The following is a 27,503-nucleotide window of genomic DNA, read 5'->3' on the forward strand; positions in this document are numbered from 1 at the left end:
ATGCGGTAATGTTAAACTAAGATGGCGGTATGTTCTATCTCATTCCTGAGGTAGATATCATTAAATCATATAATATATAATTTAGTGATTTATTGTCGTTGAATATATAGAATGGATATCTTTTTTTTTTAGTGTCTTAGCTGCAAATAATTTAACATTTCTTTACCTCCCTTACATTTACATTTTACTCCTGTATTTAATACTTATAACGCAATTATTTTTGACCCAGTTACAAAACATAAATCCAAATAATACATTCAGTTCGTCCTCAGATTCATGGGTTTGTTTCTTACTCATTATAAATAATCATTAAAGGTTATCGAAACTCCTTAATACTAGGCTGTCTTGGAGGCGGCGGCGGCATCACGACGGAATGATGATGATTATGACTTTTTACTTTAGAAAATATGTTTTTGGCGATTAAGAATTCACGAACAACCATACTGACAGACGGACATCAAGAAATCATTTCAGAAAGTCGATGTGACTTAAGAGGTTTGATCAAGACACTATGCCTCGAACACTTAATACAATAATTCAGTTGACACAGGAAAATACACACACACATACGCATATATATATATATATATATATATATATATATATATATATATATATATATATATATATATATATATATATATATATATATAAAGGCTTTAAGGAAGAATATTTGGGTTTCTTCCTGAAGCCGTTTGAATATTCCACTTCCCCTACCACCCCATATATATATATATATATATATATATATATATATATATATATATATATATATATATATATATATATATATATATATATTACCAATAGGAATATTTTATTACATAATATGGTACAGAAGATTTAAGAGATACATTGTTGATATAAAGGTGGCATATAAGGTACATGTTGTTACGTGTGTATCACCGATTATAAGGCGAAAATCTCATCCAGCTCCTCAGAGCTGGATATATATATATATATATATATATATATATATATAATAAACTAATAAACTGAGCCATCACATCAACATTGCCAGGACTATGATAATCAGAGGGGAGGCAGGCACCCAGGTACTCCTGGCACCTCAGGTCCACACCGTGGCACTATCTACGAGGGCCAGCAGCTAGGGATTACCTCAGCCCAACTAATCATACCTGGCAGTTCCCAGCACAGCTAAACTCCCAACTTAACTCAGGGTATTCTTACTTGCTACTCAAGGGACAGCTGAAGCTCACTGACGACTGTCTCAGTTGTATTCTTGAGTACCACTCAAGCATTAGTAGGCAGTGAAAATTAAAATATAATCATTTGTAAGCGCTGTTTCAGCAGGAGTCATACGCTAACCAAAAGTCATACAGCGCCTAGGGAAATGGAAGGTAATAGGTTTGATTCGAGGAAAAGAAGAGTAGTTTCAATGTCTTGGATAAAATAAGGGTGAAAATCGTATAGTGATAGTTGGTGCTCTTTATCCAAGGAACTGGACCTACCCTCTAATTCCTTGGATCAAACCTAATTGCCTCTTATTTTTCAGGCCGCTGCACGACTTTACATATTCCAAGCTTGAAGAATATATATATATATATATATATATATATATATATATATATATATATATATATATATATATATATATATATATATATATATATATATGCGTGTGTGTGTGTTAGTTACCATTTTGTCCATGTCGGTTAGACACTAGGCCTGTTGTATAAGTGTGTTTGTGTGTGTGTGTGTGTGTGTGTGTACTCACCTAGTTGTACTCACCTAGTTGAGGTTGCGGGGGTCGAGTCCGAGCTCCTGGCCCCGCCTCTTCACTGATCGCTACTAGGTCACTCTCCCTGAGCCGTGAGCTTTATCATACCTCTGCTTAAAGCTATGTATGGATCCTGCCTCCACTACATCGCTTCCCAAACTATTCCACTTACTGACTACTCTGTGGCTGAAGAAATACTTCCTAACATCCCTGTGATTCATCTGTGTCTTTAGCTTCCAACTGTGTCCCCTTGTTACTGTGTCCAATCTCTGGAACATCCTGTCTTTGTCCACCTTGTCAATTCCTCTCAGTATTTTGTATGTTGTTATCATGTCCCCCCTATCTCTCCTGTCCTCCAGTGTCGTCAGGTTGATTTCCCTTAACCTCTCCTCGTAGGACATACCTCTTAGCTCTGGGACTAGTCTTGTTGCAAACCTTTGCACTTTCTCTAGTTTCTTTACGTGCTTGGCTAGGTGTGGGTTCCAAACTGGTGCCGCATACTCCAATATGGGCCTAACGTATACGGTGTACAGGGTCCTGAACGATTCCTTATTAAGATGTCGGAATGCTGTTCTGAGGTTTGCTAGGCGCCCATATGCTGCAGCAGTTATTTGGTTGATGTGCGCTTCAGGAGATGTGCCTGGTGTTATACTCACCCCAAGATCTTTTTCCTTGAGTGAGGTTTGTAGTCTCTGACCCCCTAGACTGTACTCCGTCTGCGGCCTTCTTTGCCCTTCCCCAATCTTCATGACTTTGCACTTGGTGGGATTGAACTCCAGGAGCCAATTGCTGGACCAGTTCTGCAGCCTGTCCAGATCCCTTTGTAGTTCTGCCTGGTCTTCGATCGAGTGTATTCTTCTCATCAACTTCACGTCATCTGCAAACAGGGACACCTCAGAGTCTATTCCTTCCGTCATGTCGTTCACAAATACCAGAAACAGCACTGGTCCTAGGACTGACCCCTGCGGGACCCCGCTGGTCACAGGTGCCCACTCTGACACCTCGCCACGTACCATGACTCGCTGCTGTCTTCCTGACAAGTATTCCCTGATCCATTGTAGTGCCTTCCCTGTTATCCCTGCTTGGTCCTCCAGTTTTTTTTTTTGTGTGTGTGTGTGTGTGTGTGTGTGTGTGTGTGTGTGTGTGTATGTGTGTGTATGTGTGTATATATATATATGGGTGTGTGTGTGTGTGTGTGTGCATATATATGTGTGTGTGTGTGTGTGTGTGTGTGTGTAAAATTCTTGTATTTTTCAGATGAAGTAAAACTTTAGGTGATGTTAAATATGACTCAACATGATACTATAGAACGAGCCTCTGTACATATCTAGATGCACCTAGATCAAGCCAGCTTCTGTACACACTTAAACAGCATTAACCTCTACTCACTAAGCTTTCGACCGGTGAAAAAAAAACATACCGTCGTGAATCAAGCACCACTCAAACGCTGTAATATCGTTATTATTATTATTATTATTATTATTATTATTATTATTATTATTATTATTATTTGTTTTGTACTGTTATTTTTGTATTATTATTGTTTTGTATTGTTATTGTCTGAAAGCGCTAAACCACTGGGGCCATACAGCTCATGAAAAATGATAAGTAATTAGGTTTAATTCAAGTGGAGTATCCCCAATTCCTTGGAACAAGAGCTCTTCGCCAGTATCAAGGATCCCGCTCCCCCTTACCCTTGAAGGGATTACACCTGTATCACACTGCAAATTAAGTCTGGGTAATTTAATAATCGCGAAGGAGAGTGAAGTTTGAGTCAACTTAGCAGCAGCAAGGAGGAGATAATTCCACTTAAGTGGCTTCAAATGAGGATGGAAGTTATTTTTGGTTGGTTAAACGCGGAGGAGGTTAAATTAGGGGGTCCTGAGCGTGCATAATTACGAGGTCATTAAAGTGGGCCACCACTGCTAGGTTTGTAGTGACGACCACCACTGCTAGGTTTGTAGTGACGACCACCACTGCTAGGTTTGTAGTGACGACCACCACAGCTAGGTTTGTAGTGACGACCACCACTGCTAGGTTTGTAGTGACGACCACCACTGCTAGGTTTGTAGTGACGACCACCACTGCTAGGTTTGTAGTGACGGCCACCACTGCTAGGTTTGTAGTGACGACCACCACAGCTAGGTTTGTAGTGACGACCACCACTGCTAGGTTTGTAGTGACGACCACCACAGCTAGGTTTGTAGTGACGACCACCACTGCTAGGTTTGTAGTGACGACCACCACTGCTAGGTTTGTAGTGACGACCACCACAGCTAGGTTTGTAGTGACGACCACCACTGCTAGGTTTGTAGTGACGACCACCACAGCTAGGTTTGTAGTGACGACCACCACTGCTAGGTTTGTAGTGACGACCACCACTGCTAGGTTTGTAGTGACGACCACCACTGCTAGGTTTGTAGTGACGACCACCACTGCTAGGTTTGTAGTGACGACCACCACTGCTAGGCTTGTAGTGACGACCACCACAGCTAGGTTTGTAGTGACGACCACCACAGCTAGGTTTGTAGTGACGACCACCACTGCTAGGTTTGTAGTGACGACCACCACTGCTAGGTTTGTAGTGACGACCACCACTGCTAGGTTTGTAGTGACGACCACCACTGCTAGGTTTGTAGTGACGACCACCACAGCTAGGTTTGTAGTGACGACCACCACAGCTAGGTTTGTAGTGACGACCACCACTGCTAGGTTTGTAGTGACGACCACCACAGCTAGGTTTGTAGTGACGACCACCACAGCTAGGTTTGTAGTGACGACCACCACTGCTAGGTTTGTAGTGACGACCACCACTGCTAGGTTTGTAGTGACGACCACCACAGCTAGGTTTGTAGTGACGACCACCACTGCTAGGTTTGTAGTGACGACCACCACAGCTAGGTTTGTAGTGACGACCACCACTGCTAAGTTTGTAGTGACGACCACCACAGCTAGGTTTGTAGTGACGACCACCACAACTAGGTTTGTAGTGACGACCACCACTGCTAGGTTTGTAGTGACGACCACCACTGCTAGGTTTGTAGTGACGACCACCACTGCTAGGTTTGTAGTGACGACCACCACAGCTAGGTTTGTAGTGACGACCACTACTGCTAGGTTTGTAGTGACGACCACCACAGCTAGGTTTGTAGTGACGACCACCACTGCTAGGTTTGTAGTGACGACCACCACTGCTAGGTTTGTAGTGACGACCACCACTGCTAGGTTTGTAGTGACGACCACCACTGCTAGGTTTGTAGTGACGACCACCACAGCTAGGTTTGTAGTGACGACCACCACAGCTAGGTTTGTAGTGACGACCACCACTGCTAGGTTTGTAGTGACGACCACCACTGCTAGGCTTGTAGTGACGACCACCACAGCTAGATTTGTAGTGACGACCACCACTGCTAGGCTTGTAGTGACGACCACCACAGCTAGGTTTGTAGTGACGACCACCACTGCTAGATTTGTAGTGACGACCACCACTGCTAGGCTTATAGTGAAGACCACCACTGCTAGGTTTGTAGTGACGACCATCACTGTTAGGCTTGTAGTGAAGACCACCACTGCTAGGCTTGTAATGACGACCATCACTGTTTGGCTTGTAGTGACGACCATCACTGCTAGGCTTGTAGTGAAGACCACCACTGGTAGGCTTGTAATGACGACCATCACTGTTAGGCTTGTAGTGAAGACCATCACTATTGGGTTTATAGTGAAGACCATCACTGTTAGGCTTGTAGTGACTACCACCACTGCTAGGCCTGGTGTAGTCAAGACTAAGTGTAGTGTGATTAGTTAATGGTCCATGTCGGACCGAAACGTCGTCACAGGTCCCATTCTCCTATGTGTGGGTTATCTGTGTAAGATCTACTGCTAGGCTTGGTGTAATTAAGACCATATCTAGACATGGTGTAACTAGGACCACCAATGCTAGACCTGGTGTAAGACCACTATTGATAATCTTCATGTAGTTAGCCATTACTGCTAGGCTTGGTGTAGTTAAGGAGACACTACTTAATACTAGCATCTATAATGTTGGTGACACTAAAATGATGATTATCTCTCACAGATTGGAACTAGTTAGCCTATGTTGAGGTGGTCTCAGACCGGGCCGCGGGGGCGTTGATCTCCGAAACCCTCTCCCGGTATAAGCCAGTTGATTTAGCTGATATTATTGTTCTTGTTGCTGCTGATGATTAATAATAATAATACACGTGTGGTGCCTAAAGATTATTATTATTATTATTATTATTATTATTATATACTACTGGTATTATTGACCCGTTTCACTCCCCTTTCTGTCTTTTTGTACCACTACCAATTCTCCTGCTACCTGCTACTACTTCCATTCTACTGCTGCTTCCACTACCAACATTACCTCTATCGCTACTTCTCCACTTCCTTTCTTTGTCCTGTCCCTGTCCTCTTCTCGTATATATACTGGTTCTCGTACCTTCATGTGTCTGTGTCTAGTTAATGGTCTCAGCCGGCTTGAAACGTCGTCCTAAGTTTCTTCTTCTTATGTGCGGATTATTTGTGTATTGTTTCAGTCACGGTATTGTGCAACATAAATGGAAACACAGACACAGAGGCTTCACTACGTTATCCTGTGTTGCTAACAGATTAATAATTACAAGAAAATCTCCACCCTCCTTCCTTTCCTTCTTTACTGAGTATAGATTATACCCGCCCACCCCAACCTTTAACAGTGCCTTTGATGTTGAAAAACAATTAATCCTGGGAATTGAAACCATCTTCTAGTTCCCGGGAACAAACCTTATTACCGCCCATTCCCTAAACACTGCATAGCCTTGACGGGTTTAGCGGCTTTTCATAATAATACCATTACCCCTACAAGCACCCACTGGGAAAGTGGCAGGGGGAGAGAAATCGAAATTTTCAGTTTACTGGTTATTTCTATATGGAAAGATAAATCCGTGTGGGTCATTCAGCACAAAGAGTGGTTGGAGGCTCGATCCTCCGTCCGGTAAACACTTAACTGGACTCACCTAACTGTCAGCTTAAAGTTTCAACCAATACCTCATAAACTTGTTACTTGGCTAGTAATCCGTTCCTCTCCGAAATCTCTTTCTTCTACTGTTACCTACGCATCTCTGTTTCATTTCCTTTATTTCTCATTTTCTCATCTACGTCATCTCTTTATCTCTCCATCACCTCTCTGTCGCTACACTTACCTCTTTGTCTCGCTGCAGCATGACATTCTTCAGAATATTACAAACATGCACAAAGGTGCAAACAGTCAACAACGAAAGTCGGGGAAAAACAATGGAATGGTTGGCTTGGACTTAGCCGATGGCGAGAGAGAGACCATTTGTTCTGGAGTGGGTTGGCAGGCCTGTATTATGAATGGCCCACGGAACAGTTAAGGCCACAGGCTGACCAATTTATGCCGTGATTAATGTTTGGGGCATTGGTGTATATCCAGCGTTGTTATGCACTGCAGCAGGAGGTCATTGTACCCACACGCTCTCTTGCTGTTTTGTCTGTTGTATTTACGGACGGCATTTATGGGTGTTGTGGTGTATGTCAAGTGTGTTGTACTCCCGTGTTGTACTCCCCAAGTTATGTATGCGGGATCTAAGCTTCTGGCCCTGTCTCTTCTCTAAATTGACCGGCATTTACTAGTTCCTGGCCTCTTGATTCTCGTGGCAGCTTCTGAAAATGATTATGAAATTTGCCTCCAACACCACCTCATTTAGTTCATCCATTTACTTACCACATTGAGACTGAAGGAATATTTCTTAACAACAGTCTGACTCCCTGTGTTTTTAGTCTCCCTGGGCCCTGTCTGTTGTCTGCTCTGTCCAATTCTCAGATCACTTTATATGTTGTTATTACATATCTTTTCGTCATTATCTTACCTGGCGTCTACCTGGAGGGTATTCCGGGGATCAACGCTCCCAAGGCCCGGTCCGCGACCAGGCCTCCCGGTGGATCAAGGCCTGATCAACAAGACTGTTACTCCTAGCTTGCACGTAGTCCCACGTACGAACCACAGTTCGGCTGATCCGGCACCGACTTTAAGTATCTGTGTGTTTGGATGTTTGGATAACTAAAGTGTAATAAACACTTGTCGGTGCTCAATAATAATCCACATGGAGACAAACTCGGAGGATTAATTGATCTATATATTTCGATCCCCTTCTAGGATCGTAATATATAGATCAATTATTGAGCATAAAGATGTTAATTGAGCTAGCATACATCAAGGTTGCACTGTATGGTTTTACGATATTATATGGTTACAAGTGACTCAAGAAATCGTAATGACACGACTGCAAATAAACCATACCCCCGGCCGGGATTGAACCCGCGGTCATAGAGTCTCAAAACTCCAGCCCGTCGCGTTAGCTAACGCGACGGGCTGGAGTTTTGAGACTCTATGACCGCGGGTTCAATCCCGGCCGGGGGTATGGTTTGGTTACAAGTGGGTTTCAGTGTTAGGAACACTGCATTACATATTCTTAAGAAAACCAGTTATTTAGCACAAGTTTATTGTGATGAAGATGGTTTTGAATTATTATTATTATTATAATCAAGGGGGAAGCGCTAAACCCGGAGGATTATACAGCGCCTGGGGGGGGGATGTGGAAGGTATTCAGGCTTAATTCGGGGAACTGGAGCACAGATCCAATTCCCTAAATCAAGAGCCCCTCACCAACATCAAGGAACCTTCCTTGAGGGGAGATGGTTTTGAAAACCGACAGGTTGAAGAATGAGACACTTGTGCGACATTTGCGAATCTTTAAAGATTCACAAATGTTCCATATGTGTTTCATTCTTCAAGTTTATTGTAAATGTGCACTTATATAACTTTAGTGTAGCATAAGTGTTGTGGAGTGTAAGTGTTGTTTACAGTCAGTTGGGAGGATGTTATTTAGCCTCTGCTTATCTGATTACCACAGTGACATTAAGGACGACCAAGTTGGCGGACGGAGTGTAGAAGCAGTGTTCACGGACTTGGAAAACACATACACACACACACCACACACACACACACACACACACACACACACACACACACACACACACACACACACACACACTGGTAATATACACAGAAATGTCTATCGGCAAGTGGTGTTGGTAACCTGGTAATTAACACATTACACATTAGGAAAGGTAGTGGAAGCTAACGCTACATATGGCTTGAAGCACAGGTACGACAAAGCCATATGGTATAGAGAGTAATCACACAATTCAATCGATGGCCAAGAGACACGACTCAAGAGCTGGAGCTCATCTAGGCGAGTGCACGAAGTTTTCGATTATATATGTAAATAAATAAATAAATATATATATATATATATATATATATATATATATATATATATATATATATATATATATATATATATATATATATGGGAAGTACAATGCCTGCACTCTAAAGGAGAGGTTTGGGATCTTGGCAGTTTGGAGGGATATATTGTGTATTTTTATACGTATATACTTCTAAACTGTTGTATTCTGGGCATCTCTGCAAAAACAGTGATTATGTGTGAGTGAGGTGAAAGTGTTGAATGATGATGAAAGTATTTTCTTTTTGGCGATTTTCTTTCTCTTTGGGTCACCCTGCCTCAGTGGGAGACGGCCGACTTGTTGAAAAAAAAAACATATATATACATACACGTATGTCTATGTGAGTGCGAGCACCCGCGCCTATGTAACTACGTAAATCATCTTCCACTTTCAATCACCAATCACATGCACGTTCAGCAACCTTTAATTTTCCTGTTTCATCTCCCACGGCTTGGTGGTGGACCGGGTCGCGGGGGCGTTGATCCCCGGAATAACCTCCAGGTAGACTCCAGGTAGGTAGACTATACATAAAGACACCGAATTCCTAAACACCTTCACCCACGCCCACTTATCCTCACCTCCACCCACCACCTCAACACCCACGCCCACTTATCCTCGCCTCCACCCACCACCTCAACACCCACGCCCGCTTATTCTCACCTCCACCCACCACCTCAACACCCACGCCCACTTATCCTCGCCTCCACCCACCACCTCAACACCCACGCCCACTTACCCCTCACTCCCGCCCACCACCTCAACACCCACACCCACTTTCCTTCACTTCCACCCACCAGCTCAACACCCACGCCCACTTATCCTCACCTCCACCCACCACCTCAACACCCACGCCCACTTATCCTCACCTCCACCCACCACCTCAACACCCACGCCCACTTATTCTCACCCCCACCCACCACCTCAACACCCACGCCCACTTACCCCTCACTCCCGCCCACCACCTCAACACCCACACCCACTTTCCTTCATTTCCACCCACCAGCTCAACACCCACGCCCACTTATCCTCACCTCCACCTACCAACTCAACACCCACTTATTCTCACCTCCACCCACCACCTCTACACCCACACCCAGTTACCCCTCACTCCCGCCTACCACCTCAACACCCACACCCACTTTCCTTCACTTCCACCCACAACCTCAACACCCACACCCACTTTCCTTCACTTCCACCCTCCACCTCAACACCCATGCCCACTGACCAAAACGCACCAAGCAGCACACCACAATTTCCCCTTCCCCCTGGCAACACCTCTGCACCTTCCGTAATAACCCCTCCCTCCCTCCCCTTCTCTCTCCGTCGTTCATTTCCCATCCCCCACCTCCCCCTCCCCTTCACGTCCACACCAGACAATGCAACAGAGAAATCCATTTGTAGTGGGCGGCCATCGGTGACCGTAAGCCCCAGCAAGGACCCGCTGGGTCTCGGGTAGCTGGTCGGCCATCGCAGAACGTAAGCCCCAACAGGGACCCGCCGGGCCTTGGGTATCGGGTCCCAGCGGGGCCCAACTCGACCTAGTATCAGGTTGCTGCTCCATTGTTTACCTTCAGATAATGGCTGACCAACCCTCCCGGCGACCTATTACTGGTGCAACCTGACCACCACCTGGGAACACGCTGATTACTGCTTCTCACATGCTCTCAGGATGACCACTGACCTCCTTGCCAGGGGCGGGGAAATGGCAGCAACAACCAGATAGCAGTGGGATAAATGAGGCGCAGAATAATGTGAAAGATAAGAAAGGATACAAAGGATAGGGAATAACGAAGAGAAAGGAAAGATTTAAATTGTGTACTTATACGCCTGTATTTAAAGTGTGTGGTTACTTATATGTCATGACCTCGTGGGTATAGCTACAGGAGCAGAGCTTTGCAGATGGTGTTAGCTTTGACTATATAATCTATATAATAAAAAAAACACCAGTTGTAGCACTTACTCTCTGCTTTTGTGTCCCATTAATTTTTGTTTAGTCACCGTGAGGGACGTTCTTTTGTCTTTTGGCCATCTTTTTTTCATAAATTTACAACGGTGGCCTCTTCTCTTAGTCATAGTAAGAAATCTTTATCTGTTCTTTCATATCTTTTCACGATCTTATATCTAGTTATCATTTCATGTCTTCGCTATCCTTCTTATCATTCACTGAGTACCTTTCTATTCTGTCAATATTATACAATACCGATAAGTTGAATGATGATTGAGATTTATCAAAACTACGGTGCTCAACACATGATGCTAGGCTGAGCGACTGATTACCGCTACTGTCTTCTGTATAAAGTTCTGCCAGGCTGAGGAACTGATGACATCCTCCTCCACAGTCTTCCGTTTATGTCTTTGCATTGTATTGATAAAGCCACTGGCTGGCGAAACGTCTAATTCATCACATATTTGTTCTTTTTCTAGCTTGTCCACCCTGCAACGGGAATGCCTTCATGCTGATAAAGAGCTCTTGATTCAAGATACTGGGGCTACCCTTCCCTGCCTTGGATTAAACCTGATTACCTTTTATTCCCGAAACGCTATTTGGACGATAACGCAAGAATGTATGGATATACTAGAGACCCAGGAACTAGGCCCCCAAAATCGTTAGCATCCAGATTTATATCTACAATTTATATTTCATCTCTTACAAGCAAATTTGGGATATTTTCTTAAATTATCTTTATCTTATTTTCATTAAAACGATACCTTGACATATCACATAGGTACCGTCAATCTCTGTATTCTGTTATAGTGTCAGTATATACTATTGTACTATGTCTATATTCATTAGTAAGTGAGGAATCAAACACATTGCGCTCAAGTGATTATAAGACTGACCACATACTCTGTATTTGCTTAGATCATCGTGTGTGTGTACCAAACTGCCAGACAAACATACTTATAACCAAGCCTAAGCCTGACTAATACAACATCAGTCAATCTGTTTACATTATATATATATATATATATATATATATATATATATATATATATATATATATATATATATATATATATATATATATATATATATATATATATATCAGTTGCTTCGCATACATGTAAACCAAAGCTATATTCAAAGTACTTTCTCTGACTAATTTATCAACAACTGTGTGGTATTAGATAAAGCGTATGAGTGTATGAGTTTTCCTAGTTGCTGGTGGATGAAGTCAATAGCGCAGCTACTAGGCTGATACACTCGGACATTGCAGCCTCTCCACACACGCTCAGCTGAAGCCAATCTGCAGTACGCGGCTACCAACAAAGTTCCTCCATTACACAACTCTTAGCAATCGGTTCTCTCTGATCAGTTCCAAACTACTTTTTCCATAAAGGGAGTCAAGGAGGTTAACTTTATCCCTGGCTATGTCTCTATATACTAGGAGGGGGTAAACTATTAAATGATGTACTAGGAGGGCATAATCCAGGAGGGGATATTCTAGGAGGGGATATAATAGGAGGGGATATACTAGGAGGGGATATACTAGGAGGGGATAAACTAGGAGGGGATGTACTAAAAGGATATAAGAGGATATACTAGGAGGGGATAAACTAGGAGGGGATGTACTAAAAGGATATAAGAGGATATACTAGGAGGGGATATACTTGGAAGGGTTATTCTAGGGGATATACTAGTAGAGAATAAACTAGGAAAGAATATACTCGGAGAGGATAAACTAGGAAAGAATATACTAGGAGGGGGTAAACTAGGAAAGAATATACTAAGAGGGGACAAACTAGGAAAAAATATACAAGGGGATATACTTGGAGGGGGATATAATAATAGGGATATACTAGAAGGTTCATACAGTATGAAGAAATATATTAAAAAAGGAATATACCAGGAATGATGTATAGTAGGAGAGTTAATATTGTTAGTTAAGTTAGTTAGTTAATATTGTTAGATGTACTAGAAGAAAGCTGGTGGATTAACCCATATATCTCTAAATATAATATTAGACAAGTGGAATGGTAATAATATATACAGTTGCACTAAACAGGGGAAGTAAATTTTATTCACGCCTTTATACATAAACGGGGAATAATAATAATAATAATAATAATAATAATAATAATAATAATAATAATAATAATAATAATAATAATAATAATCTTAATTTCCGGGAGGAGGTAGAACACACACCTGCATCTGAGACGAGGTATTACACACCTGCCTCTCCGAGGAAGTAGTACACAAACCTGCCTCTGGGAGAAGGTAGTACACACACTTGCCTCTAGGAGGAGGTAGTACACACATCTGTCTCTGGGAGGAGGTACTATACACACCTGCCTCTGAGACGAAGTAGTGCATACACCTGCCTCTGGGAGAAGGTAGTACACACACTTGCCTCTGAGAGGAGGTAGTACACACACCTGCCATTGGCAAGAGGTAGAACAAACGCCTGCCTCTGGGAGGAGGTAGAAAACACACCTGCCTCTGTTAAGAGGTAGAACAAACACCTGCCTCTGAGAAGAGGTGGTACACACACCTGCCTCTGAGAACATGTAATACACACACCTGTCTCTGAGAAGAGGTAATACACACACCTGCCTCTGAGAAGAGGTAGTACACACACCTGTCTCTGAGAAGAGGTAGTACACACACCTGCGTCTGAGAGGAAGCAGTACACACACCTGCCTCTAAGAGGAGGTAGTACACACACCTGCCTCTGGGAGGAGGTAGTACACACACCTGCCTCTGGGAGGAGGTAGTACACACACCTGCCTCTGAGAAGAGGTAGAACAAACACCTGCCTCTGGGAGGAGGTAGAACACACACCTGCCTCTGGGAGGAGGTAGTACACACACCTGCCTCTGGGAGAAGGTAGTACACACACCTGCCTCTGGGAGGAGGTAGTACACACACCTGCCTCTGAGAAGAGGTAGAACACACACCTGTCTCTGGGAGGAGGTAGAACACACACCTGCCTCTGGGAGGAGGTAGAACACACACCTGCCTCTGGGAGGAGGTAGTACTCACACCTGCCTCTGGGAGGAGGTAGAACACACACCTGCCTCTGGGAGGAGGTAGTACACACACCTGCCTCTGGGAGGAGGTAGAACACACACCTGCCTCTGGGAGGAGGTAGAACACACACCTGCCTCTGGGAGGAGGAAGAACACGCACCTGCCTCTGGGAGGAGGTAGTACACACACCTGCCTCTGGGAGGAGGTGTACACACACCTGCCTCTGAGAAGAGGTAGAACACACACCTGCCTCTGGGAGAAGGTAGAACACACACCTGCCTCTGGGAGGAGGTAGAACACACACCTGCCTCTGGGAGGAGGTAGAACACACACCTGCCTCTGGGAGGAGGTAGAACACACACCTGCCTCTGGGAGGAGGTAGTACACACACCTGCCTCTGGGAGGAGGTGTACACACACCTACCTCTGAGAAGAGGTAGAACACACACCTGCCTCTGGGAGGAGGTAGAACACACACCTGCCTCTGGGAGGAGGTAGAACACACACCTGCCTCTGGGAGGAGGTAGTACACACACCTGCCTCTGGGAGGAGGTGTACACACACCTGCCTCTGAGAAGAGGTAGAACACACACCTGCCTCTGGGAGGAGGTAGAACACACACCTGCCTCTGGGAGGAGGTAGAACACACACCTGCCTCTGGGAGGAGGTAGTACACACACCTGCCTCTGGGAGGAGGTGTACACACACCTGCCTCTGGGAGGAGGTAGAACACACACCTGCCTCTGGGAGGAGTTAGAACACACACCTGCCTCTGGGAGGAGGTAGTACACACACCTGCCTCTGGGAGGAGGTGTACACACACCTGCCTCTGAGAAGAGGTAGAACACACACCTGCCTCTGGGAGGAGGTAGAACACACACCTGCCTCTGGGAGGAGGTAGAACACACACCTGCCTCTGGGAGGAGGTAGAACACACACCTGCCTCTGAGAAGAGGTAGAACACACACCTGCCTCTGAGAAGAGGTAGAACACACACCTGCCTCTGAGAAGAGGTAGAACACACACCTGCCTCTGGGATGAGGTAGAACACACACCTGCCTCTGGGAGGAGGTAGAACACACACCTGCCTCTGGGAGGAGGTAGAACACACACCTGCCTCTGGAAGGAGGTAGAACACACACCTGCCTCTGGGAGGAGGTAGAACACACACCTGCCTCTGGGAGGAGGTAGAACACACACCTGCCTCTGGAAGGAGGTAGAACACACACCTGCCTCTGGGAGGAGGTAGAACACACACCTGCCTCTGGGAGGAGGTAGAACACACACCTGCCTCTGGGAGGAGGTAGAACACACACCTGCCTCTGGGAAGAGGTAGAACACACACCTGCCTCTGGGAGGAGGTAGAACACACACCTGCCTCTGGGAGGAGGTAGAACACACACCTGCCTCTGGAAGGAGGTAGAACACACACACCTGCCTCTGGAAGGAGGTAGAACACACACACCTGCCTCTGGGAGGAGGTAGAACACACACCTGCCTCTGGAAGGAGGTAGAATACACACACCTGCCTCTGGAAGGAGGTAGAACACACATAGCTGCCTCTGGGAGGAGGTAGAACACACACACCTGCCTCTGGAAGGAGGTAGAACACACACACCTGCCTCTGGAAGGAGGTAGAACACACACACCTGCCTCTGGGAGGAGGTAGAACACACACACCTGCCTCTGGGAGGAGGTAGAACACACGCACCTGCCTCTGGGAGGAGGTAGAACACACACACCTGCCTCTGGAAGGAAGTAGAACACACACCTGCCTCTGGGAGGAGGTAGAACACACACACCTGCCTCTGGGAGGAGGTAGAACACACACACCTGCCTCTGGGAGGAGGTAGAACACACACCTGCCTCTGGGAGGAGGTAGTACACACACCTGCCTCTGGGAGGAGGTGTACACACACCTGCCTCTGAGAAGAGGTAGAACACACACCTGCCTCTGGGAGGAGGTAGAACACACACCTGCCTCTGGGAGGAGGTAGAACACACACCTGCCTCTGGGAGGAGGTAGAACACACACCTGCCTCTGAGAAGAGGTAGAACACACACCTGCCTCTGAGAAGAGGTAGAACACACACCTGCCTCTGAGAAGAGGTAGAACACACACCTGCCTCTGGGATGAGGTAGAACACACACCTGCCTCTGGGAGGAGGTAGAACACACACCTGCCTCTGGGAGGAGGTAGAACACACACCTGCCTCTGGAAGGAGGTAGAACACACACCTGCCTCTGGGAGGAGGTAGAACACACACCTGCCTCTGGGAGGAGGTAGAACACACACCTGCCTCTGGAAGGAGGTAGAACACACACCTGCCTCTGGGAGGAGGTAGAACACACACCTGCCTCTGGGAGGAGGTAGAACACACACCTGCCTCTGGGAGGAGGTAGAACACACACCTGCCTCTGGGAAGAGGTAGAACACACACCTGCCTCTGGGAGGAGGTAGAACACACACCTGCCTCTGGGAGGAGGTAGAACACACACCTGCCTCTGGAAGGAGGTAGAACACACACACCTGCCTCTGGAAGGAGGTAGAACACACACACCTGCCTCTGGGAGGAGGTAGAACACACACCTGCCTCTGGAAGGAGGTAGAATACACACACCTGCCTCTGGAAGGAGGTAGAACACACATAGCTGCCTCTGGGAGGAGGTAGAACACACACACTTGCCTCTGGAAGGAGGTAGAACACACACACCTGCCTCTGGAAGGAGGTAGAACACACACACCTGCCTCTGGGAGGAGGTAGAACACACACACCTGCCTCTGGGAGGAGGTAGAACACACGCACCTGCCTCTGGGAGGAGGTAGAACACACACACCTGCCTCTGGAAGGAAGTAGAACACACACCTGCCTCTGGGAGGAGGTAGAACACACACACCTGCCTCTGGGAGGAGGTAGAACACACACACCTGCCTCTGGGAGGAGGTAGAACACACACCTGCCTCTGGGAGGAGGTAGAACACACAGTTCCTTCATAATGCTATAAAATAAAATATACAACATCAGTAATTAAAACAAAACAATCGTTTAAAAAAATTCGTCGACAAGATTATGTATTTCCGTATAAAACAAAAATTACGAGCTTAAAACCCCATTTGCAAACTAATCTCTTGTTATTTCTCTCCATAAACATTTCCACTGTAAACGCACTATCAATTATTTTACAGATAATATTCAAACATCATACATATTAATTATTTTACATAGCAAAACAGTAATAATATAATTAAATTGTAATAATTATTCTAATAATAATATTATTATTATTACTATTTTTATTGTGGGAGTAATGTTGCAAATGTATGGATTTGGCGAATATTTTAGTAGGTTTGGGCTTGACAGGGCTTGCCAAGTTTTGGCCAGTAGGCTTGTCGCAGTGTTCCTCCTTCTTATCTTGCAGTCACTAGAACAGTAAAGAGTTTTATATGGATAGTGAGGCTCAGGTTAGAATACGTAGGAAAAAGGTGGGATTGCATATATTAAATATAGGTCTTAGACAGGGATGTGTGATTTCACCATACATAACATATATTTATATGGGGTTGTAAAAATAGTGAATGTTAGGGTGTTGGGGCGATATTTGGGGTTTAAAAATAATGATTCATACAAAGTGGGAGTTACCACCGTTGCTTTTTATTGGTAACAAAGATCTTTTGGGAGATTCTGAAGGGAAGCTGCTAAGGTTGTTGAATGGATTTGGGAGGATATGTAGAAAAATGAAAATAAATGTGAACACAGAAAAGAGCAACGTTATGAGAACGACAAATGAAAGATAAAGCGAACTTGCATATTACGTTTGAGGGAGTATGGAAGAAGTAAATATTTTTAATATCTAAAAGTGGACATGTCGCTAGATGGTTTATGGAAGACGGAGGTGAATTACACAATACACGAGGGAAGGGGGGTAAAGGTAAGTGTTATGTTGAGGCATCTCTGGAAGAGGTTTATGAGTGTAGAAAGAGGAGAGCTCCAGAGTATCTTGGTACCAACACTTTTATGTAAAGGTGAAGTATGTGAGTGTAATGTTGTAGCAAGGGCGATGTTTTGTCCGGGGCCCAAGACTGTTTGTTCAACAGCCTACCACCAGGCATAAGGGGAATTAATTACAGGCCTCTGGCTGCCTTCAAGAGGGAGCTGGACAGATACCTAAAGTCAGTACTCGACCAGCCGGGCTGTGGTTCGTACACAGGACTACGTGTGGCCAGCAGTAACAACATGGTTGATCAGGCCCAGTAGGCCTGGTCAAAGGCTGGGCCGCGGGGGCGTTGACCCCCGGAACACCCTCCAGGTAGGTAGGTACTGTAAATACTATGCAAATAATTCATAACATAGAAATGAGAAGATGGAGCGAAGTTACGAAATGTATATTAATTCAGAGAGCTGAGGAGGGAGCTGCTGGGGTGCTAATTCTGAAAAGATCTGCATCAAAATAGGATGATCAAACGGGTCTATAAATGTGAGGTGGAAGGAAGGAGGGGTAGGGGTCGTCTTAAGAAAGGCTGGATGTAGGGAGTAAAGGAGGTTTTGAGTGCTAGGACCCTGAGCCTCCAGCAGGCTTGTGTGAGAACGTTAGACTGAAATGATGACAATTGATTTATGACTTGATGTGTTGTTAGAGTGTGAGCAAGGTAACGATTATAAAAGAATTCAGAGGGGAAACTAGTTAGCCGAACTCGAATCCTGGAGGTGGAGAGGTCAAGGTCATTTGAATAGTGATGTATAAACACTTCCGGCAAGACAACTGAGTGATGGTGAATGTGTTTAATTTTTGGGGAGACGGCCAGTGTATTAAAAAAATTATTACAAACATTTAAGGAGATTAGAGGTCTTCATCTCAGTCCAGTTTCCCACCTTCAGCAAATTCTTAAAACCTAAAGATAACTGGATCCTACAAGATCACTGAAGTGTGTAAAGAAGGGAGCGGGGGAAGGGGAGAAAAGAAGAAGGGGGAGACGGGGCGAAGGAGGAATGGGGGCAAGGAGGGAAGAAGAGGAGGGAGGGGTGCCTAGGAGGGAAACGAGGGAGGAAGGGAGGGAGGGAGGGAATAAATCTTGGCCCAATGATGAAAATGGGCGTTGGGTCCCCATTGAGGCAAGTGCTTCCCTCAGATAATGATGCTTTCAGGATCCCAGTGGTGAAGTGATGGGTGGTGGGAAAGGGAGGGAGGGGGTGTTTAGGAAGGGAGGGAGAGATAAGGAGAGGAGAGGAGGGAGGGAGGGAGGAGAATTATGGAGGGTTCTGTTAAGAAAGGGAGGAAGATATAGATAAATACCTGAAGGATACCTGTCTCCATAGATCTGTGCTGCCATCTGTCGAGGTTCAGGCTCCCTAGACCTCGCCGGAGTGTGGACAGTATCTGTTTCTCATACCAAAAGGATGTTTTCCAGGGTTAACCTCCCACTGGTCTCAGACCAGGCCTCCTGGTGGATCAAGACTTGATCAACTAGGATGTTACTGCTAGCCTCACACAGTCTATTGAACGAACCACAGGCGACTGATCTAGGACTGGCTTGAACTGATCAAAATCCCTCTTAAAGACAGCCAAGGGTCTGGTGGCGATCCCACTTAGTATGTATGATCAGAATCTACTGAAAAGTCTTGGCCCACTTGCACTTATTGTGCTATCTTTTGGTGTACTCATCCCACCCCTGTATTTTGTATCGTCTACTGAGCCTCTTTCTTTTGTGTGCAGATTTGGGACAAATCCCAGTAGAATTTTCTAGGTGTAAATTATGATACATCTTTCTCGCCTGCGTTCCAAGGAGTACAAGTCAAGGAGTTTCAAACTTTCCCAGTAATGTAGGTGTTTGACTGAACTTATGCGTGCAGTGTAGGTTTTCTATACATTCTCCACATCCGCAGTTTCGCCTACAGATAGAACAAGTGACTTAAGAGGATCATCAATGGCTCCACTTTCTTAGTATTTGACTGTCTCCTTCTCCTCTTACTACCTCCCTACTACTACCTTCCACCTCCACTACTGCCACCACTACCACTGCTACTACTACTACCACCTCCTGCCTATATATACCCATCCTGCTCTCCTTTTCGTCAGTGTGACTTTGTAAATGGTCCAAGTCGGACCGAAACGTCGTCGTAAGCTCCTCTCTCCTATGTACGGGTTATTTGTGTATGCTATAATTTTCCTTGCGGCTGTGATAATGGCACTGTTATGATCCTTGCAATTGAGATCCTCACATAATCACACAAATTTCTTCCGTTAGCCTTTCATTCTTCTGAGCGGAAAAACTAGTTATACACTCCATTACAGTTTTTCCTCATGTTTTCGATAACGGAGTAACTGAAATTTGTCCTCAATGAACATCATATTGTTTTCTATGGCTAATGGAAGACTTAGTTTATACCCGCTGGGAGACTGCCACTTTCATGCAAATTCTAGTTTGGTTTGTGGTTAAAACGGTGTTGCGATTAATGTCCTTGTCTTGGTGGATGTGGGATGAGGAAAAGAATGGGGGCGAGTGTTGTGCCCTGGGGAACGGAGCTTGTCACAGTGGCAGCTCCTCTCTGTTTACCGTTACTCTTTGCGTTCTGTTTGTTAGAAAGTTAAAATTCCATCTGCCCACTTTTCCAGTTATTCCTGACGAACGTATTTCAGACACTATAACACCTATGTGAGAAGAAGAGAGGTAAAGGATTTGCGGTACAAAATGAAAACAAAAATAAACTCAAGATTACGAAGATTAGAGGTAATGAGAGTGGCTAAAAGAAAAAAAGATAATCAGAAGAAAGTAGAAGTGGAATGAAGCATATGAAGAATGAGAGAGGAACACAGAGACCCTATTGTTATTTTCACGAACATAATAATAGGGAGGTAACCACGTCTGAGCCGTGGAATAAAAGGCCAGCTCCATTTCCTTGGATCAAGAGCCATTCTCAAGTATCAAGCGACTTCCCTTGAAGGGTGATCTACTTGGAACGAACACGAGGACGTGAATAAATGGATGAATGATGTAACGAATGAAAAGATGAATGATGGCAAGAATGAATGGATGAATGAAGGGCAAAGGAGGAGTTTGCAGGGAGGAAATAAAAATGAAGGAAAGGAACTTTAAAAATTAGAAGAGGGAGGTAAGAGCCACAATGTAGACATTAGAACCACACTGACATACTTATCAACACAAGATAAACGAGCAGGTGGAAGAATAAACTGGTAAATGAACGAACGGCAGAGAAAGAGAGAGAGAGAGAGACAGAGAGAGAGAGAGAGAGAGAGAGAGAGAGAGAGATCATAAGGGCCTGGGGTTGAGGGGTAACGAGGCTGGACAATTAAATAAGAATAATGGGTAGAGAGTAATCGCCCACCTCCTGGCTGATGGTGCTGATGGTTGGGGGAGGAGAGCCCTTAGGAGGGAGGGGAAGGGGGCAGGTGAACCCTAGGTGACTATTGGGGACCCTAGGTGAGAGCTAGGTGATACCATCTACACACACACACACACACACACACACACACATACGAAGCGAAGAGGCAGGACCAAGAACTGTGAATCGATCCCTGCAACTATATATAGGTAAGTACATATAGGTGGATACATATAGGTGGGCACATATAGATGGGTGCATATGGGTGAGGACATACAGGTGGGTACATATAAGTGAGTACATATAGGTGGGTACATATAGGTGAGTACATATAGGTGGGTACATATAGGTAATTACATATAGGTGGGTACATATAGGTAAGCACATACAGGTGGGTACATGTAGGTGAGTACACACACAATCAAACAAATTACTACAGCAAACTCAAGTCTCTCAAACGTGAGGTTAGCTTTCAGAAACCTGAGCAATGAGTCACTCAAGACACTTAAAAAGGTCAGGCCCATATTGGAGTATACAGCACCAGTGTGGAACCCACACTTGATCAAGTATGTCAAGAAACTGAAGGAAGTGCAAAGGTTTACAACGAGACTAGTCCCAGAAGGAAGCTACTAGTCGTTTCTCACTCTCTAGGAAGTTGCTAGTCATTTTTCAGTCTCCAGGAAGTTGGGAGACATTTTTCATTCTTCAGGAAGTTGTCAGTCATTTTATCACTCTCTAGGAAGTTGTCAGATATTTCTCACTCTCCAGGAAGTTGCCAGTCATTTCTCACTCTCCAGGAAGTTGTCAGTCATTTCTCACTCTCCAAGAAGAACATTTCTGAGTTATGCATCTTGCAATGGTGGCATGGAATGGAATGGAATGGAATTACTTCATGGAATGGAATTGCTTCATGGAATGGAATTACTTGATGGTATGGATTACCTGATGACATGGAATAAGTTTTTGCATTCTAATGTTAACGAATGAAGAGCACAATCAACTGTGATTAATTTCTTTAGTTTGCTTAACATTAAGTAGACCTGGAGCTTAGTGACCTATTATCTGCAGGTATTTTGTTCAGGTCTACTTTCTGCAGGTGTTGGATGCCCAGGTATATTTTCTCCGGGTGTTTTATGCCTAGGCTTGCTATCTCCAGGTATTGATGTGTAGATCTACTATCTCCAAGTCTGGAGTATCCAGATCCATAGTCTCCTACCCTGGAAAAAAGACTCAACCCAACTGGGCCCACTGGAAAATATCCAAAGAAAAGAAAGCCATCAAATAGTACCTCCCTGGCGGGATTATCTGATCCATAGAATTTTCTCAGTTGCTTTAAATTCAGTGACTAACACCGCCGGCTCAATATGTGGTCAGACACAAACTTGGAACAAAGCGGCGCCTCGATGTGGCTCAAACTTGTGTTTTAGGGGTGATAAAGGCTGGTTTATGTACCCAGGTGACGATAATACACTGCTTCACGACCCCTTTAATAGCTATTGAAGCTACGAGGAACACAAGCGTCATCATATCTGCTAGTATATAGTGTGAAGCGCTTGTAAACATGAATACTTAGCACTCTGAAGAAGCTAGAGTAACTGCAGCTACAGTAGCAGCTACATCATTAGCTACAGCAATAGCTACAGTAGCAGCTACAGCAACCGCTACAGTAACAACTACAGCAACAGCAACACCTACAATAACAGCTACAGTAGCAGCAGCAGCTATAGCAGAAGCAGCAGCAACTACACCAGCATGCAAACAAGCTAACAAGCTAACAAGTTAACAGCGATAATTATAATATATTATTATTATTAGATGTGATAATACTCTTCGTGAACACTGTTCGTCTTTAAGACATGTGATTGTTATTTTAGCTGTTGCTTCTGTATTCCCTGCTATTCCCCGGAAGCTGCATGACTCTTACGGGTTTAGAGCTTCCCCATGATTGTTGCGCAATCAGGACGGAGCAATCGTCCAGGGTGCCAAAAGTTTAAGCCTGGTGTAGGTGCTTGAGCAGTGCCTCTCGTCTTCCTCAACTTCATATCTTTGAATATCTCGGTCAGTCACTCAGATAAAAACATATATTGTACGAACTATCATTTTCTGCTGATAGGTAATGTGTGCCGAGTCTCACTGCGATTTCAGCCAGGCTCTCGTCAGACATTAAACCGAGGTTAACATTCTTTGTTATGAAGCCACCTGCGTTATCACCTGTAGACGATGCCGGGGGTCACTGCCCCCGTGGCTCGGTCCCACACTAAAACTATTACTACTGCTACGTTTACTACTACTACTACTAATACTTCGACTACTACTGTTTCTCATGCCATTAATAAGAACAAAAACCAGCAAGAAAATAGAAGAAAACCCAGACGGGTGTGAATATATATGCTTGTAACATGCAAGTGAAGTATGACCTAAGTGTAAGTAGAAGTAGCAAGATGTACCTGAAATCTTACATGTTTATGAGACAAAAAAAAAAAAACACCAGCAATCCTACCATCATGTAAAACACTTACAGGCTTCCGTTTAACACTCACTTGGCAGGACGGTAGTACCTCCCTGGGCGGCTGCTGTCTACCAAACTACTACCTAGAATGCTAGAAGATATCAACACTAATTACACAGATTTAAATATACTGTAAAGGTGTGGAAAATGAGTGAATGTGATGCAATTTGCAACTGGTGGTTAAGGTGTTCCGATCAGTTGTTTGTATCACTGGCGACCTGGACACCGGCCAGCCGTTAACACCTTTTATTTAGTGTTTACCATAGTGATTTCGTGGTATTGACGCTGCAGAATGTGACACTAACTCAGTACAAATGTTGTAGACACGTGTGTGGTGAATGCAATATTGCAGATTAAACAGAGAGTGGCAATAGGCTTTGTTGAGATAATTTGGAAGAAGAGTCACACTGGGAGGAAACTCAACAGTGGAATCACCAGGTGTATTTATGTTCTGTTTTACCATGAAATTTACTCATTGCTTAAAAATTAATTTAATTTGAAGGTGCAATTATTGTTTTACTGTTCGATATTTGATGCTGTGGTAGAGACGTATTTTTTGTGGTAACTGTCATAGCAGTTTTCTTAATATGTCTTTTATTAAAGCTTTATATAATTTTAAACTTTTACAGTGATTTTATGTAGTAAACTATAACCCAGCACAGTGTAACAATGAGACTTATAATATAACCCAATACAGCGTAAAAATGGAACTTGTTTCCACTGGTGTCCTGCAGTAGTGGTGTTGGTCATCTCATACAATAACTGGACATCCCGATTTCGGTGTTAGGCATTTCCCAGTTATTGCTCAGAATTAACAACTCCAGGTTTACTAAACATGTTAGTAAATAGGGAAAATTTACACTATTATTATTATTATTATTATTATTATTATTATTAATAATAATAATAACGACAGAATTCATGAGTTGCTAAAAATATCATTCAGTTAAAAATACGAAAATTAAAAGTCGAATGAATGAATGACCTCAGAGGTCACACATACAGCGCCTAAGGAATGGGAGGAAATCAGGTTTGATCCCAGAAGGGTAGAATAACTCCAGTTACTTAGATTAAGAACCCTTCAGTAGCATGAACGTACCCTTCCCTCCTAAAATATTTAATTATTCAATGTCCCGCTTTTAATTCCTGAAAATCTGGTCACTATTATGCATGAAGCTATATTGAAAGTCTGTCTATTTTTGAGCAGTCTATATTAGGTTATTGGTTGGTTTATTAAATTTAAAGCCTATCGACTACACGAGGGTTATTAAGGCTGCTCACCTGATACATGAAGGTTATTAAGGCTATTTATCTACTAATGAGGGTTATTAAAGCTGCATATCTATTATATGAGTGGTTATTTAGGCTGCATATCTAATACACTAAGGTTATTAAGGCTGTACATGTATGTTACCTGTACAAAAATACTCAATGATATTTTAGTCCCTAATATAGGAAATATAGGAAATTAGGTGTCTATACATGCAGAAAATATACACCTCTTAATGATTCACTTGTCAGTAACCAACACTCTCCTGACATGGGTCTCCAAATGTATATTACACTTCTACTCTCAGTGTATACAATTCAAGAGAAATATACTCCAAGTATATATAGAATGCTGCTCTCAGTGCATATACATCAAGATACAAAAGATATATATTCCCCAGAATATAAACAAAGTGTTGATATTTACCAAACCAGGCCAAAGGGAGACTTGATTTCACTTATAATTAAGTCTGGGTGATTATGGTGACTATTTTGGGGAAAGGGGCACAATAAATTTCGAATGACCGGCTGGAATGAAAGTCTGATTAATAATTGCAAAACTAACTGCGGCATAAACAGGTAATTGCTTCTTTCTTGTGATACATTAATAAAAGGAGTGTCAGTTGATGGTATTAATTCTCTCTAAAATATTTCCCAATGTTGGTTTACTGTAATGATGATATTTTTTATAGGGAAATTGGATGCATAGCAAGAACGAAGGTAATTGTATTCACTTAGGACACTTTAATGAAATAAAAGTGTTGTAGGTGGATATATTCGTGTCCATATCCCCCGAAAGTGGACACCTCAGCAGTGTATTACCATATTATAATGGTAAAGTTTACACTGATGGAGCAAAGGTATGCTGTATACATTCCCCCGGCTGTATTCCAACCTTGATTTCACAGCCGAAATATTGAATATTGGAAAGACTCTTGATGCAAGGTTTTACTGAAACGACGTTTTACTCATAAGAGCTTCATCAAGTTGATAAAACTCTACAAAGAGCAAAACATATTATTACAAAGACTGTCATGCTCCAGGTGTGTTTTTAATCCTGCCTGTAGGTATTTCCTGCCGTCCTAAAAGTAATGAAACATATCAGACTGAGCTGGGAGACTTCAGAAGGGTGTTGAGGTGGTAGAGTTCGTGGCTTCACCAGTGCCAAGGAGATATAAGATATTCACATTTAGCTATAAGGCCGAAGCAATAGCTTTGTGTTAACTTTAACAAAGCTATTACTCCGGCTAAGAGTGATTTTCTTGTTATTTTCTTGATATCTCTCCCAAGCACTGATATCTCCCAAGCTCTCCTTAGTGACTGCACAGACATTCTCCTATTCTTCTTGGTTTTCCCCTGAAACATCCGTCTTCGCTCCTTCCCTCATCACCTCCACATTAACTATTCTTGCCCTCCACGCGTCTCTTGGACCTCTCCATTCTTCCCTCAGTTCTATCCATACCTTCCCTTTCTCTCTATATGCTCCCCCTTGTCTCCTCCACAATGTTCCTCCAAAATACCCTTTGCCCCCTCCTTCGCAGTCCTCCTATCATTACCCTCTCCCCCCCTCCACAATCTTTATTGCCTTCTTCGTACCCCCCTTTCCATCCTCACAATTACCCTTTTCACCCTCCGTACTTCTCTTTGCACCCTTCTTCTTCCCTTTATCTCTTCCTCCCTTCACAGGCTCACCTTTACCTTGATGAACTAATTATGCCGTGAAATGCAAGTTATGGTTCTTTCCTTTCTTCCCCCCTCCCCTACCCCTTCCCCTCCCCATTCAGCCCCTCCCCTACCCCTTCCCCTCCACATTCAGCCCCTCCCGTCCTCTGGATCACGCTGGTGTCATCACGCCCTGAATTATCGATGAATTATTAGGCTATAAAACTATTAATCGGTGGATAATTAGTGAGAGTTCCTTCGTGGGCGATTATTCCGATAACGAATTTATGAAGAGTCGTAAAAGTGTGTAGGATCTTGGTGGTGTCTTAGTGTCTGCGTGTGTGTGTGTTAGTTACCATTTTGTCCTAGGCACATGTCGGTTAGACACTAGGCCTGTGTGTGTGTGTGTGTGTGTGTGTGTGTTTACTCACCTACATATGGTCGCTGCAGTATATGTACAAGTTTGTATGCTTGCATAAAAGTGTTAAACATTTTTTCCAATAAGTGAGAAACCACGTGGACAGGAAAATGAGACCCAGATATGGGAGACGCGTATATTTCGTCTTAGCCAGAGACCATCTTCAGAAGATGCTATTTCTACGAGTATATTTCTGTATATATGCATGTACGAGTGTCCTATCCTCATGGCGGACATGGAAAAAAAAACCAACACAGTTTAG

At 43.9% G+C, this 27,503-nt stretch overlaps 1 protein-coding gene across 1 annotated transcript; it reads left to right on the top strand.

Annotated features, from left to right (window-relative positions):
• On the top strand, window positions 1-27,503 carry LOC138855144 (chondroitin proteoglycan 1-like). The gene is made up of 3 exons (XM_070102638.1): window positions 1-5; window positions 3,671-4,777; window positions 27,329-27,503. The coding sequence occupies exons 1-3, from the start codon at window positions 1-3 to the stop codon at window positions 27,501-27,503; spliced, it is 1,287 nt and encodes a 428-aa protein (XP_069958739.1).

Source organism: Cherax quadricarinatus, chromosome 82 (genome assembly GCF_038502225.1).
Source record: "Cherax quadricarinatus isolate ZL_2023a chromosome 82, ASM3850222v1, whole genome shotgun sequence".
Classification (NCBI taxonomy): domain Eukaryota; kingdom Metazoa; phylum Arthropoda; class Malacostraca; order Decapoda; family Parastacidae; genus Cherax; species Cherax quadricarinatus.

Excerpts from the sequence above, each read along its gene's own strand:
- LOC138855144 (XM_070102638.1), top strand. Across the intron at positions 4,778-27,328 it reads GTGACGACCACCACTGCTAG|TGAGAAACCACGTGGACAGG; the intron begins GTTTGTAGTGAC and ends TTTTCCAATAAG.